This window comes from Carassius carassius, chromosome 30 (assembly GCF_963082965.1).
Source record: "Carassius carassius chromosome 30, fCarCar2.1, whole genome shotgun sequence".
Classification (NCBI taxonomy): domain Eukaryota; kingdom Metazoa; phylum Chordata; class Actinopteri; order Cypriniformes; family Cyprinidae; genus Carassius; species Carassius carassius.
This window is the reverse complement of record NC_081784.1, coordinates 18,636,223-18,651,716: the sequence shown is the minus strand read 5'-3', so window position 1 is coordinate 18,651,716 and position 15,494 is coordinate 18,636,223. Positions and strand designations below refer to the sequence as shown.

Below are 15,494 nucleotides of genomic sequence, written 5' to 3'. Positions count from 1 at the left end.
ACGGTGAGGGACGGAGTATGCTTTGAATACCCACTCACGTACAGACACACATGCACACACTCACACAGATACATGAAGGTCACTGATGTGTATTATTAAGGGTGTTAAACAGATTAAGTCTAATAGATATTTTTGCCATAACAATAGAAATAGATTATCTTTCTGTATATTTTTATTTGTATTATCATCTGGTTGTTGCATGAGTCTGAAACTGTGAGGCTGTCATTAAGAAAGACAATAGTATAGAATATATCAAGCTACAGGGCACAACACAATGCATAACAGATGTTCAGAAAGGGAGACAACAGATCAAGATAACACACAGCAAAAGACAAACCACATGGAAACATCAAATAAAACAAGCAACAGCCGAAAGCACAGCAGGAGATTGAGAAAAACAATTGTAATTTATGTGTACAGATGTTTGGAGAGTAAAGTCAACTATTGCTCGCACACTCTGTTCATCTGTTTCTCACATCAAATAGGACTCTGAGATCAGATTTAACCTAATTTAAGACAAATCCATATTAAATGGCCTTTGAATTAGACTATTACCAGTAGAGAAGGCATCCATGGTTTGTGTTATGAAGACTGTTCATTTTCAGATGTTGTAGTTTTGAGACTGTTTGTGACGGGTCTGTCAAAAGCTCTTCTGCTGAAGAAAGTCCATCAGAACCGTTTCCAAATATGGGTTGATTATCCTTAGGAGCTCAGATGAGTCATGCAATTACAGACAGAAATCTAGCCATTCGTGAGGAGAGATGAAATGCCATCTTGAATACAAAGGAGAGAGATAAACTCTTATTTGTACTAAAGGACACTGAACATCTGTGAATTGTAAGGGCTGCTCTATTTCTTTTGTTTGATATATAAAAAATTGCACGTGGAAATTACATCTTGGGCACATTGGCATTTCTTTGTGTCATCTATTGCAGAGACAGCTTATTATTTCAAGTCAAGAACATTTCACAGTATCATTAGAGGCTAATTCCAAGTAAATGGCTTTTGGGTAACTCTTGAGCAGAACAAAATACTATTCATGTAACCTTTAGATATCTATGCTTTGGTTTGTTTAGTAATGCAGGTAATTCACAGAGAACTGTAGCTATTTTAAGTTTAAAATAAAAAAAACATTCTGATAGATTAGCCACATATGTTTTTCTTTTCTCTTGAAAAATTTGTACCAGAAGTGACTAATATATCTACTTTTAAGAGCAAAAAATAATATTAGCTTCAGCCAGAGAGATAATAACCTGAAGAAGTTCTGTCATAGTTGCAATTAACATGATGCTAATATTGCAGTAAAAAAAAATGTAAAGGTGTTTTTAAGAGATAATTTTAAACAAGGTTTGATACGGCCCGCATAACTGATAAAAAACCAAACTGTTAGCATTCCCTCCTCAAAAACCCCAAATTGCTGGTAATATTCAGTTGGCATCAGCGCAGAATCACATTTATCGTCCTTCTAAGATTCAAATCCTTTCCAGGTACAGTTAAAGATACATCAAGTAATAATACATCTGAATCAGCCTCACACCTGCACTTCTCTTAAAGATTTATGCTGCCAGATTTAGCAGATGGAGAATTTACAGATGATTTGCAAATATTACTATAACCGAGTTCCTCTCTATCTTGCCCAGCATCTTTAAAGATACAGATATCCAATCCAGTAGACAAGGTTGAAGAGGCCAAAGGCAGTTGGGAAGAAAATTCGGGAGTAGGAGTCAATTTTGGAGACATGGACATGCATTCTGTTTTCACGCCAAGCTCCGGAGCGACAATCATCAAAGCAGCAGAAGAAACTGGCGCAGTCTTTGCCATCCAGACATTCATATGCATAATCGTCATCCTCGTGGTAGGGAGCAATATTGTTCATCTGCAGCAGAGATGTCCCAGGTCTGCTGTTAACCATGCTGGGTTTCTACACAGAGGAACAGCAATTTCATTTATTATTTTTAAAGAATATCTGGCCATTTTTTTTGGTATAATAAAAGTAAATAGCAAAAACACCATACAGGTGTCAGAAAAGTGGTTGATATGATAGCTTTGATTGAGGAACAGACCAGAATTACACGAGTCACAGAAAATCTTAACATTTGAGCTTTCCTTAGCATGTTCAGAATAGAAGTAGCAATGAGCCATTCTTTTGAATGGGATCCGCTATGATTTGGTGCATCCGATTCTCATAAGTAGCCTGCATGATTTGCTTATGAATAGATTCGCTCTCTCCACAAACCTGGAATCAATGTAACACACTAGTCACATGGACCACTTTTATGATATTTTATGGTGTAAAGGTGCTGAGTTCAATTCACTGTAATTGTACGGAAAAGAGCACAGAATTTCTTATTTTGTTTTCCACAGAAATGTATAAACATTTTGAATGACATGAATCTGAGTAAATAAAAGAATAATCTTTTTTTAGTTGAATTGGCCCTTTAATAACAGAATGAAGTTCATTCACCTGTGCATGGCCTGATTTGGTCTTCTTGTTCTGTCGATTGCTTGTGAAATAATGCAGGGTCCCGTATTCCATAAGAGCAGCAAAGGTAAAGATGAAGCAGACAGACACAAACAGATCCATGGCTGTCACGTACGACACCTTCGGCAAGGACTTCCTTGATATGGTGCTTAGGGTTGTCATGGTGAGCACAGTTGTGATACCTAAGCCAATCAAGATGCACAGTAATTGAGGACCCCCACTGAAGCACTTCCTTTTCATGATCACATGCACTTGTGTAATGCGTTCACATATCAAATGCTATTGATTTGTATTAATTCTGAAGATTTGAAATTACCTAAAGATGTTCTGGCAGGCACGGCATCCTTGTTAATCCAGAAAGAGACCCAGGACAAAACCACTATCATACTGCAGGGGATATAGGTCTGGATGGTGAAGTAGCCCATTCTCCGGCTTAGGTCAAAGAAAATGGTCATAACTACATATTCCCCTATATTAATACAAGATAAAAGGCGTTTTAGACATTTTTGGACAGTAATTATGCATCAGAAAAGATATTATAATCAATGACTCATGATAAGAACTATAATTATAACCACTCAAGCATTCTTTCTTTTAATATTTATTATTATTATTATTACTTATTTTACTTATATTATAATCTACTATTATTATTAATGTTACTTCAAACAAAAATAATTGCTATTATTATTTAAAATAAAACTATTTTACTATTAATAATATCTGCTCATTTGTTATGATCATTATTATAATTATTACAGATCTACTGATACTATTAATCTTCGTAATATCATCAGTAGTAGTAACAATAATAATAGTGACAACTCAAAATCTACTATTAATAGTAACAAGATAATAATTATTATTAATAATAATAAAATAACCACTCATGTATTATCATTATTATTATTATTAACTTATATTATTTGAAGATTAACAATAATAATATTTGCTAATTTATTGTTGTAGTTATTATTATTAATGACTAAAAATCGGCCATCATTATTTATTCTTTTTTTTTTTATTCTTTTTTTCTTCTCATACCAGATTGAGTGTGTGCCACATCAGAACTGTTCCGTAGACCCACAAAAGCAAACTGGTAAAGCCTCCAGTACCGCTGGTCTGCAACCTCAACCGAACGACGCTGCCATCTATACTGGATCTCATTCTTTGGATACCCATCTGCAAATAGACACAAAATCACATCCACCAGATTACATGTGAACTTTCATTTCGGTTTGTAAGTGATAAGAAGTTACAGTGATGGTAGAATGGCACTGAGGCTTCAGGCGGCATCACTCTGTTAGACTAAAGCGCAGCATGCCCTTCCCGTGCCCACAGAGGATGATGACATATGAGAAGCTGAGGCATGATGCTAATAACAGATGGAGACGTGACATAGACTGAGAAGAGGAGAGAGGGGATGGAGAGACAGCTGGAGAAGGATGATATCTGTCCTCACTCATTGCAAGGTTAAAGGATGGTAGTTGGTGCAGACCTTCTGCAATGCTAAGATTTGGCTGACCAATACTGGCAATGCATGGTTGGCTGAAAGATGCAATGTATGGAGATTGGCTGCCTGGCAGCGTTCAGGACAGGACTTAGGCTGAGTGACAGATTGACATAAGAATTTAACACCTACAGCTTGAAAACTCCAGAGGGCACGAATGTTCATCCATGGGAAAGTTATGCAGCTTAAGGTAGCATTCCGCATTAATAGTCAACCTAACAAAAAAGAATCATAGACAATAGCAAAACCAAAAAAATGTTGATTGTGACATTTAAGAGGTAGTGCATTTGTGCAGGCTTTGATCTATAATCACACTCAGTCTGATTTAACAGTCCCTGACATAAATGTGAATCAGATGTAATGGCTTAAACATGCTGCAACGGACAGTGGGTGTCATCTGGTACAAAAGCAAATGCTACAGGACAGGAATACGAGGATAACATTCACTCAGCTCTTAATGTTAACCGTGGACTCACCTTAGAGTATACATCACTCTCCCATTGCTCCAAAGCCGCAGAAGGCGATTGGGTGTCGTGATCCAGTGGGCGTCAGATTTACGAGAGTTGCGGAAAAAAGTGTCAGGGATCCAGATTTTTCCGACCATGTTGCTGTTGAGCATGAGGAGTTTCATTGAGCTGTTGAATTTGAGTCTGCTGTCGTACCACGTCTGAGCAAAGAAGATGTCTATTGTGTACTCCTAAAAAAACACCAAACAATGAGAGGTCTGGCCGTTGCTTTTGTTACTGTGAAATTATGTCGGTATTGGTTGTGAAAGTGGAATTGATGATTGTAAAAAGGATCTATACAGTTGCTTAGTGTCTGTTTTTTCCAGCTGTGAACATAATGTATTATTGTACATTTCTGCTCACCATATTGATGGGATCTACTGGGCCAATGCTGTTCACATATACTGCCGTCTCAATCACAGTTGGTCTCACTAGAATATAATTACAAATATTCAAATTACAATAATTCTTAATCGTTGCTATCAAATAAAAAAATTAAAATAAATGAAACACATATTTCTAATATCAAAACAACATAACACAGTAAGTGATTAATTTTTTTTTATATATATATATTTACACAGCCTGTATTTAGCATCCATTTTAGGATGTTGATGTTCGTCAAATCTGATCATAGTTACTTAAAATGCACCTTTCAACCTGTTCATCTTTCATTGGTGCACTGATGTTTTTGGAAAATTATGGAAGCCATTTCCGCCATTTAACCCAATTCTGTGCAAATCCACATAATTCTGTGCTGGAAATGGGCTTCCATAGAAAAATGTGTTTGATTTCATAAGCATATTCTTTTTCCTTTCTCTTTTTTGCACACATTGTGGGCTATTGAATAATGTTAACTGGTAGCCAATAGGCAGCTATTTTTAGCAAACTCACATTCAGTTTGGCTTCACCCTGGTATAAAACCATCCAATCAATTCCTAATCAGTGGATACAATCGAATTTTGTCTCTGAATATCCTGTTTTGCTCAGAAATACATCTCATTACAAAAGCGAAATGGGCTGCAAACCAATTCATGTTTCTTATAACAGCCACAACAATTACTCAAAGCTGCCTGAATCCTCATCCTAGCAGTTTCATAAATATTCCTGTGGCAGTCAGTCACAGAGATGTGACAAATAACAAAAACTCGGCTAGCTGACCTGCAGTTCCTCAGCACTTGCTCTGCGCTCTGATTAACTGTTCTTCTCATACTTACACTCTCTGCCTATATCTCAGTCACATGAAACACAGATAAAGAAGGAAGATCAATAGTGATTTGGGTCTATTGTACCCGAACACCACCAAGATAAATCCTCTTAAATAACTGAACTCTAGTCAGCTGTGTTGCTTCCAGAACACTGATGTACTGAGAATAAAGTGACCTGTACAGCTCTGGTGTAGAGAAAAACACCAGCAAAACCCTAAAGCCTAGCACTTTTTCATTTAACATTGTAATAATGCTGATAGTAAAGTAAAAATGATGATTATTGAGAAACTCTGAACTGCTTGGAGGGTTTAATTGTCACAGTGTGTTCCTCTTCATGTGGTTTCCTAATAATGATGATATTATCTTATAATTATTACAATTTTTCAGTTACCCATAAACTGTAACACTGTGTTTGAAGGTCATAAACAAGCCTAGCCAGAATCTGTAGGCAATTTGTGTGCACAGATCTTGTTTGGGCCTGGATATAAGCATACAACCTTTCAAAAAATTGTACTTGCCTCCGATATCTGGTCTCAGTTTGTTGTCATAACCTTGCAGCAATTTGTTTAGGATAAGGGTGACGTCGCTCTCATAGACCTTTGGTGATAAAACCCAAGTTTTATTTATGGGGACATCCTCGTAATCTTCCTCCTCTGCTTTGATCGGGCCAAATGCCATGCTGTCATAAAAACAGAGACAAACCGTGCAATATAAGTAGACAGACAGTAGTGAGGTAAATAATAGAGCAATATTAGATTTAAAATTGAGAGTAGTTAAAAGAGAAGTCAGTTTATATTAGGAGCTTAAACTCTAAAGAGCCAGCGAATAGTTTAAAGTATGACAGACAGGAGAAAGACAGGATTTGTATGATGAGTTTTACAGGAAGAACAAATAAAAAAAGTCCTCATAGAGGAGTCTTTAAAATGAGCGTAGTGCAGTAGATACAAATAGGAGGTTCTAATAAAAGAATGCAGTGATTAATGAAGATGTGTTCTGGCAGTGGGAGGAGGGAACAGCTGAAGGTGAGGGGTTTAAATTATCACCCACAACTCCCTCTCACACTCGCTCTCTTGTAGTGGTTGACTGATATATTGCCAAAGCCGATATATCAGCCGATATTTGGCATTTTTTTAAATATCGGCGTCGGCAGATACGTTTTTCTGCTTGGACGATGTGTTCGAGGCTTTTATTTTGACGGCAAACCATATATCTAAATGTGACATATAAAAAAATAAAACCGATTAAAATGTGTCCACATCTGAAAGGTCTAAATATGTATCTTCAAAAAACAAAAAAAAACACAGACAAACCTTGATTATACATTTGAGCTTTGTCTATAAACAAAAAATCTAAATGGTACATTCCCATACATATGCAAATACTTAAAGAGAACAATCGATATGAAGCATCCCTGTGGATGAGACCCATGTGGGTGGAGAGAATGTAGGTTATTGATCCCCGTAGGCACAGCACTGAGTGGTTAAAAAGCAGGCTGTCAATGGAAAATACAGACAGAATATTTTCCTCAAATGCGGTATTATGTCTGGACACAACAGTAGCCTCTGAATGACCTTCGAGGGCTAATATGAGAGACACAGTTAGAAGACAAACAAATGCCTTATTAAGAGGGGAAAAAGCGTTTTTTGATTATATGAGACACTTAGAAATGGTTATTGCCATCACTTTTTCATTTAGGCTAATGTAAGTAAGTGAGAGGAATGTAGGCTAATATTACGAACCAAGTACGTTTATTCTATTTAGGATTTACATACTGTATGTGCATGGGCTAGCCAAAAAATATGAGCTAAAGGAAACCAAAGTAGCGCGAGCCAGCATAAGTGTTAATGTAAACTAGGCTACAACTTATGTATAACATTTACAACTTTTACAATAAATTGTGAAATACCCATGTGAGAATGCAAAATCTAATACTGTGTGAAAAAATGTGGTTGGGGGTGCTGTTTGTTGAACTGTAGCTGATTGCTGGCTCAAATCTCCTCAAGACTGACACTGCACGTCCGCGCTAAAAAGACGAATGCCCTGAGTAAAGCTGTCACTTATCTGTATTATTATTCTCAAATGTATTCAGTGTACGCAAAACTGCACGTGTCGTGATCGACAGTTATAGGTGGAAATGTTAGGTTGATAAATTTGATGTGCTACAAGAAAATCGTAAAAAACTAAAACGTTCTGCAGCACTTCGCGTTACAGAATGAAGCCAGATGCTCGCGTGGTGGACTGTCCAAGTGTGTGTTGTTGGTCAAGGGCTACTTTAGTAGTCATAGCCTATTGATTGCACCCCCTGTTACTTTCCCCCCCTATGAAGAGAAAACTTACCAGACTCCAAGCAGACCGGGCAGCAGCCAGACCAGCGTCTCTTTTCTCCGACGGCGATGCAGCAGAACCATCGCGCGCACGCTCGGTCTCCAAAATGAATTAAAGCTAAAAGACGATCAAACCTTTGAGTGATTTAAGCGATTCTTAACACGGTGGTTGAAGGCGTCGGGGTATGTTGTTAGTTGTTGTATAGACACATGCACATAGCTTGAGCCTGTGGTCTACAAGTCAGGCAGCACGCGCGGTGTGGATGTGAATGGTGAATGCGGGATTTCGCTGATTGCGGCACCGCTGCGTTCATCCCGCGTTCTGCTGAGTTAGACGCTCTCGATGCTCCGGGAACTATTAGAAACTGCCTGTAGGAAAATAGCTGACTGCTCTACCTCAGAGGATTTACATCAAGCTGTGATTGATGAAACCTTTACTTAGTTTTGCTGTTGTTGGGGTTAATAAAGTGACACATGCAACATTTTCAATGGCGCTCATTTTTTTTGGCTTGCCCATGCACAAAATAGCTTAGGCTATGATCAAATTTAACCATAAAATGCATAAAGAGGGTAGAAATGATATTATGTAATGTTGTTTTTGAGTGTGTGTGTGTGTGTGAATGAGCTTTTTAAAGGAATCTCTCCCAGTAATTTCCTGTTTAGTCTCATAACCAAAATTGGTAGGTTTTTCGCCATTTATAAAACGGTTAGCCTGACTAATATTAAAGACGGCAAACAGTCCACTGGTTTTGTTGTGGTTTATGATAATTTTAAAGGTCCCCTTCTTCGTGATCCCTTGTTTTAAACTTTGGTTAGTGTGTAATGTTGTTGTTCGAGTATAAATAATATCTGTAAAATTGTAAAGCTCAAAGTTCAATGCCAAGCGAGATATTTTATTTAACAGAATTCGCCTACAAAAAACGACCCGTTTGGACTACATCCCTCTAGTTCCTGCAATAATGACGTCACTAAAACAATTTTTTGACTAACCTCCGCCCACATGAATTCACAAAAGGGGGGGGGGGGGCGTGGTCTTGTTGCACTCCGACGGAGAAGGAGGAAGAGCTGCGTTTGTGTTTGTCGCCATGTCGTCGAAACGCTGTTATTTTCATCTTGGAGTCCAATCATCTTTGTTTGGCCTTCCCAGGGACGCTGTACTTGGAGATTAATGGTTACAATTTATGTTTAACTCCCGAAAATTATAATCCACATGTAAAACTATGTGCAGCACATTTAGCTGAGGACAGCTTTCTGAGGACAACTTCCTCAATCTCAATCAGTTTAATGCCGGATTCGCACAAAGATTATTCTTGAAATATTGGAGCAGTTCCCTCTTTTTCTGGAGAAGGTGTTGTTTATGGACCACAACCGGTAAGTGTATTTTATTATTTAAGTTGGTGCGTTTAACAGTTTCTGTAACTTATTACACAAAGGGCAACACTGTTTAGCTTTGTTAACTTGATGTTAGGGCTGTGCAAAAAACGAATGCGATTTTCATGCGCATCTCGTCAGTAAAAACGCTCCTGTGATTATAAGTACATCTCCAGCACATGCTCCTGCCCACTTGCTTCTCAAAACTACTCCAAAACTAGCCCAATCGTGTTTCCAGGAGGGCAGCGCGCTCTAAGCTGGTGTCGAATCACAACACAGGAACCGCTGGCCCAATCAGAACTCGTTACGTATTTCTGAAGGAGGGACTTTATAGAACAAGGAAGTCATCACCGTTTTTATGACAGTGAAAACAGCGGTATACAGATAGGTGAATTGTGTGAAAAATACTGTGTTTTTTTACATGCCAAACATGAACACATGTTATGTTGCACACTGTAAACAGTCAAAGCTTTAAAAAAGCGCAAAAAACGGGACCTTTAATCATTTAAATTGTATGTTAAAATGATAATGGAATTATATGTTGCTATGGTAGCATCCTCGTCTCTATAACTTCTAAGGTCACTGAATAGTTGTTTGAAAACGTGTCTTCCCCTATATGTAAAAATAGATTTTGTATTGGGGAAAAAATCCAATACTTTTTTAATTTTATTTTCTTCTTCTTCTTATTATTATTTTATCTTTATCAAATCCCCACGAAGAATGTAAAACCTGAAATTTCTGATGTTATGGGAACATAATTTCGGTCCCCATGAAGAAACGGCTCATAGCCTACATCATATACAATTAGGCCTAGGCCTATGCTTTCTGAATGTTTACTGTACGGGTTTAGGGGATGGAATTTAACGTTTCTACAATAGACTATAAAAATCATTATGTCTGTGGAGTGTCATAAAACACAAAAACTCAGTGTATGTGTGTGTGTGCTCTTGTTTTTGTGACATATCAGGACACAACTCTGTTTAATGACATGGGTATGACAAAGGTATTACAAGGAGAGGGTGACTTATGAGGACATAACCCATGTCCCCATTTTTCAAAATGCTTATAAATCATACAAAATGAGTTTTTTGAGGAAGTAAAAATGCACAGTTTCCTGTGAGGGTTAGGGTTAGGTGTAGGGTTGGTGAAGGGCAATAGAATAAACAGTTTGTACAGTACAATATAAAAATCATTACATATGGGATGTCCCCACTTTTCACAAAAACAAACATTTGTGTGTGTGTGTGTGTGTGTGTGTTTGTGTGTGTGTGTGTGTTTTTAAGGCTGCGCCTGAAAGCTGAGGCAGCGTGACTTGATGCCTCTGCCTTATCTGGCAGGTAACATTAGGCTACTGTCTCAATTACGTTTCAAATTGCCATAATGGGCGTGCTAATGTTGTTTTCCTCAGTGTCTCAGCATAATGACAGAGAAACGGGCTCCTATAATGCATTGCTAATGTTAGCATACGTCCATGTGAGCTAACGTTATGTTACTTTGCACAAACATGCATAACTTTGTTCGACTGTCATGAATATATGAAATGTCCATTGACATCAAGTACAAGTTAGCCAAGCATAGATGAATCTTACCTGTCCACGAGAAAATTAGCAACGTTGGCGTCTGTGTTCAAATTCTTTTCCGTTTTCAGCCGTCTCCATCTTACAAAAGCATCTCCAATACAAATTCTGGTTTTATTTCGGACTTTGTCACGATGAATTTCTGAATTATAACGAGGTCTTTTTGATTTAGTAACATTAGACATTTTTATCCGGAGTTAGGGTAGGTTACAGCAAAGCTGGCAACACGGATCCCGAAACACTACTGACTTCGTGATTGGTAAATAGGTGGAGGGAGGTGCGTCAGGCCAAAACACAAAATGACAACATCAACATCAGTTGAGGGCTGCAAGTCCACTTTCAAATGACAATATCCTGGCCGGACTACTGTTGTCAGTGATATAAGTATTTGAAATGAACATGATTTCTTAATGTCTAGTGACACATCAGGGCCATTTTATGATTAATTGAAACAGATTTCTTACATACAGCTCCTTTAAGATGAAATGTTTATTTATCAGCTCAACTGTCAAAGCAAATTGAACACACAGGATTGTGGGATATCAAAGGCATTTAAAAAAAATCGATAAAATGAAGGTAGTATCTCAGTAGACGCAAAACGATCACTGGATTCGTACGTGCCTTGTTGCCTCCATACACTACTTGCCGAGGCAGCATTTTCAGCTTTCAGACGCAGCCTGATCCTGTTCTTAAAGATCGAAGTCCTCCAAGTTTGTAATTTTCAAGAGTTCTTTAAGATCTTAATCAGCTCGTTCAGCTGTGTTTGATTTGGTTTGAAGATGAACTTTGCAAGTAGATCTCCTTGTACACAATGGAGTGAAAAAAATAATAACACGACTAAACATGTGTATGATCAAATTATTATATAATTTTATTACATTAAAAATAAAGCTAAAAAGAACCCACTAAATACCACTAAATACCAAAAGCCACTCTGACCCTCCAGGGGCATATGGTGTACAACATGGCAGATTACAAATTACAATTACCATTTTAAGACACCTTTGCAATATTCATGGCCATATATGGCTTCGTGATCTGGAAGACATTCACCTCTTGATATATATAGACTAACTGACTGTTCTTTCAGCTCTATACTCTATTATTGTCAGCACCATGGAGAGTTCCATGCAGAAAGAAGAGCAGAAATATAACACTTGCCAGAGCCAAGACGGTTTCCTCTTCTTTTTGCTATCATTACTTGAATTCTGATTCAAATTATAACATCGTTTAAAAAGTCATTTAAAAGTTTGAAATATCAGATGTGTATCAGAACATCACATTAATTTGATGTATAGTTCATAGTAATATTCTACTATAATGATATGTTGGATATGTTTTGATTTCTATCTGATTATTTCTCACTAAATCTTTCAAATGCTGGAATGATTTATAAATGCCAGTGCTCTGTTTCAGCCGGTGAAGTATTCAGATGTATTCAGATGTGCTCTGATGCTCTGACATAAATGAAAGAAATGGAAAAAAACTCCATTATTTTGTCAGCCGTTAACATTGTGAGACAAAATGATGTGGACCCAAGACGTGCCCAAGATATTCTCTGCTGGACTACACACTCACACACACACACACACACACACACACACACACACACACACACATACACACTTGTGATCATTTAAATAACAGGATGAGGTCTTCTACAAACACAATATCCTAATCAAGATTCATAGCTTAACATAACCATTGAAATGTCTGTGTAAATTAGTTTTTAGTGATCTTTAGCATCCACTTGATAAAACCCTTAATATTTGTACTGCTACAAAGTTTTAATCTAATTGATATTTAGCTGCCATAATAACATACACAAAGTTTCCTGACATACTATAATATGTATACTACATAAACACAGAGAATAAAAAGTTCTGTCACACACTTTAAGGATCAAAGCCCTGTGTTTGTCCTCTTTGTTGCCAGGCAACTCAACCAACTCCTTATTCATGCTAGGCTAGTTTCTCTGTAGAGGAATCTCCACCCCATATCTCTCCACTTTCCCCTATTTTTTATCTGATCATGCCATCTAGCAACCTTTCATCTCTCTCCTTGTTTCTCATCTCACACATGAACATGCATGCATAAACATGGGCACAGATGAAATCAGATTTTCCGTCTGCTCCTCTGGTAATCTCCAGAGCATTATGCTGCCAATTTCATAGTGTATATGACATATATATATATATATTATATATATATCAGTATATCAGTGTTATTTTGCATTACTATTTCTATGTAGCAATAATTTATTTTTATATTAGTTTTAATTGTTTTAGATTTAGTTATAGGAATGTTAATACTTCAACTTCAACTTTTTTCGGTTAGTTATCCTTTCAACACTTTTTTTTACGTTTTTAAAGTTTTTTATCAAACATTTTAGAAAGCATGTCCATGTGAAAAAAGCAAAAACTATTCCCCTTGAACTGCCAGTATAATTTTTTTTTTTTTTATAAAAGTAAAGTAAAATAATAAAAATAAAACATTTTATTGAAAAAACTTTTAACCCTTCAACTGTCACCGTCCCATTTGTGGGACACTTTGCACTCTTTTTTTCATTGTCTTTTTCCCCTATCATATATTTTAGTAATCATAATAAATGATATGTCATTTGAAAACGTAAAAAATTCATCCTGTGAAAACTATTTTGAAATCTGACTTTACGTTACCATGGCAATGGTACTTTAAAATCTTTTAAATGATTCCACTTCTACAATAATCTGCTGATTGTCCTCTTTAAAAAGACCTTAACCATGTCTTAAGTCTGTATTCAAAAGTGTTCATGAATTATAACAAATTAAGTTAAGATAGTGCACTTTCACTTCTATGTTCATAAATGGGTGATTTATGGGTGGTGTTGGCGCAGTGGATAAGACACACGTCTTTGGTGTGAGAGACCCGGGTTCGAATCCACTGTGAGACACCAATGTGTCCCTGAGCAAGACACTTAACCCCTAGTTGCTCCAGAGGCGTGTGACCTCTGACATATATGGCAATTGTAAGTCGCTTTGGATAAAAGCGTCTGCTAAATGAATAAATGTAAATGGGGGGGGGGGTGACAGTATGTAAACAAAAATGTTTAAATGTAGAAATACTGCCTTAGCAACTAACTGAAATGTAATTTTATTTTATTTCAAATATAGAAAACAATTTTATAGCAAAGTACTGTATAGAGGGCATGTCCATGTGTTGAAGAAAACAATAGCTGTAATATATTTCCATTGTTGAACATTAATGACCCAGAGTTGTTTGTTCTATCTGATTGTTCATTTATCATAAACGACAACAAATCAAATCTTGAAAGGAATGGGCTGTGACATTGTCAGTCTGCTAAAGTGGATGAATGCAATTAAGAAACAATGAAATACATTCTCATTAAACAAACAATTATAATTTAGAGCAGCAGCTCTGCATAGATGTTCAAACATTCTCACCAGGTGCTGGAGGTGAATTAAGTACTGTAAATACCACATCAGTTCCCTTTATTTGGAAGAATAAATGACTTTGTTTCGTTTTCATATTGGTTTTTGACGACATGCATTGTTAGCTGAGGAATCCATTGTAAACATTAGGCATTAGGTGTTTGTGAAGGCTTCAAATGGCTTCAGCCAGTTCCCAGACACAAACAAACACACACCTGGTTGGATGCTCTGCCTCTGTGATCTTTCACATCAGATAAACCCTCACGACATCCTCACAGACAGTGCTTAAGGCAGAATGCTCTGTTAATGCCACCTGACAAGCAGTCAGCGTTAGTTCCACCTTTAAAGGGGCCAATAAATTAAATACAGCTTATGTTCGAGTCTCCCCCAGGTCAGGTCTGTCTGTGCGATGACTGTGCACACAAGTGGACACATCTGTTCTGATAGATGCTTGTTTGTACCTACGATGTTTTTTCAGAAGGTGCAAAGGAGTGAGGGGAGGTCAATGGAGTACTATCTTTCTCTGTTTAGCCTTGTGTGGGCATTGATAGCTGTATCTCATACATGCAAATACTGATTCCACAACCAAAAGAGATGAGGTGGGAACGCCGCCGTTATGCAAGATCTAAATGCACACAAATTCCTCTTTCTCCATTCAGCGCTGCTAATCTCAAATTCTTCTGCTTAGTCAAAGCAGAGTCTGCTACACAAAAAGCTTTCAGACAGAATGGAGGGACAGATGAAACAGGCAATGAAATGCAGAAAGACAAAATAGATTAGGAGTCTAGTGGATTTGACCAGAAGTAGGCTTTTAAGAGAAGGTAAATAAAAGAAGCAGTGTGCACATGGCAAACTTATCAATGTGTAGCTATTGAGTAGTGCCACGTCAGCTCAGTGCCATTCCATTGAGTGAAATTAAGACTGCAGTTAGGTTTGTGCCAGGGTTATTATAATTAACTAAAACAAAAACCATTAAAACATTTTGTTGACTAAAATAAATGTTAACTGAAACAAAATAATAATAATAATAATAAAAACCTTAAAACGATTTTAGTTGTCATTTACTAATAAGGCAGCATCTCCAG

The 15,494-nt window shown here is 37.1% G+C and overlaps 1 protein-coding gene across 1 annotated transcript; it reads right to left on the bottom strand.

Moving 5' to 3' along the window:
• Positions 1 to 1,401: 1,401 nt before the first annotated feature.
• LOC132110810 (gamma-aminobutyric acid receptor subunit gamma-1-like) lies at positions 1,402 to 8,458 on the bottom strand. Its single transcript, XM_059517786.1, has 9 exons — positions 8,044 to 8,458; positions 6,221 to 6,385; positions 4,862 to 4,925; positions 4,469 to 4,689; positions 4,125 to 4,207; positions 3,527 to 3,664; positions 2,799 to 2,951; positions 2,465 to 2,664; positions 1,402 to 1,921 (listed from the first exon to the last, which is right to left on the bottom strand). Exons 1-9 carry the CDS (start codon positions 8,112 to 8,114, stop codon positions 1,646 to 1,648), a joined length of 1,371 nt encoding a protein of 456 aa, XP_059373769.1. The 5' UTR covers positions 8,115 to 8,458; the 3' UTR covers positions 1,402 to 1,645.
• Between the last annotated feature and the right edge of the window lie 7,036 nt (positions 8,459 to 15,494).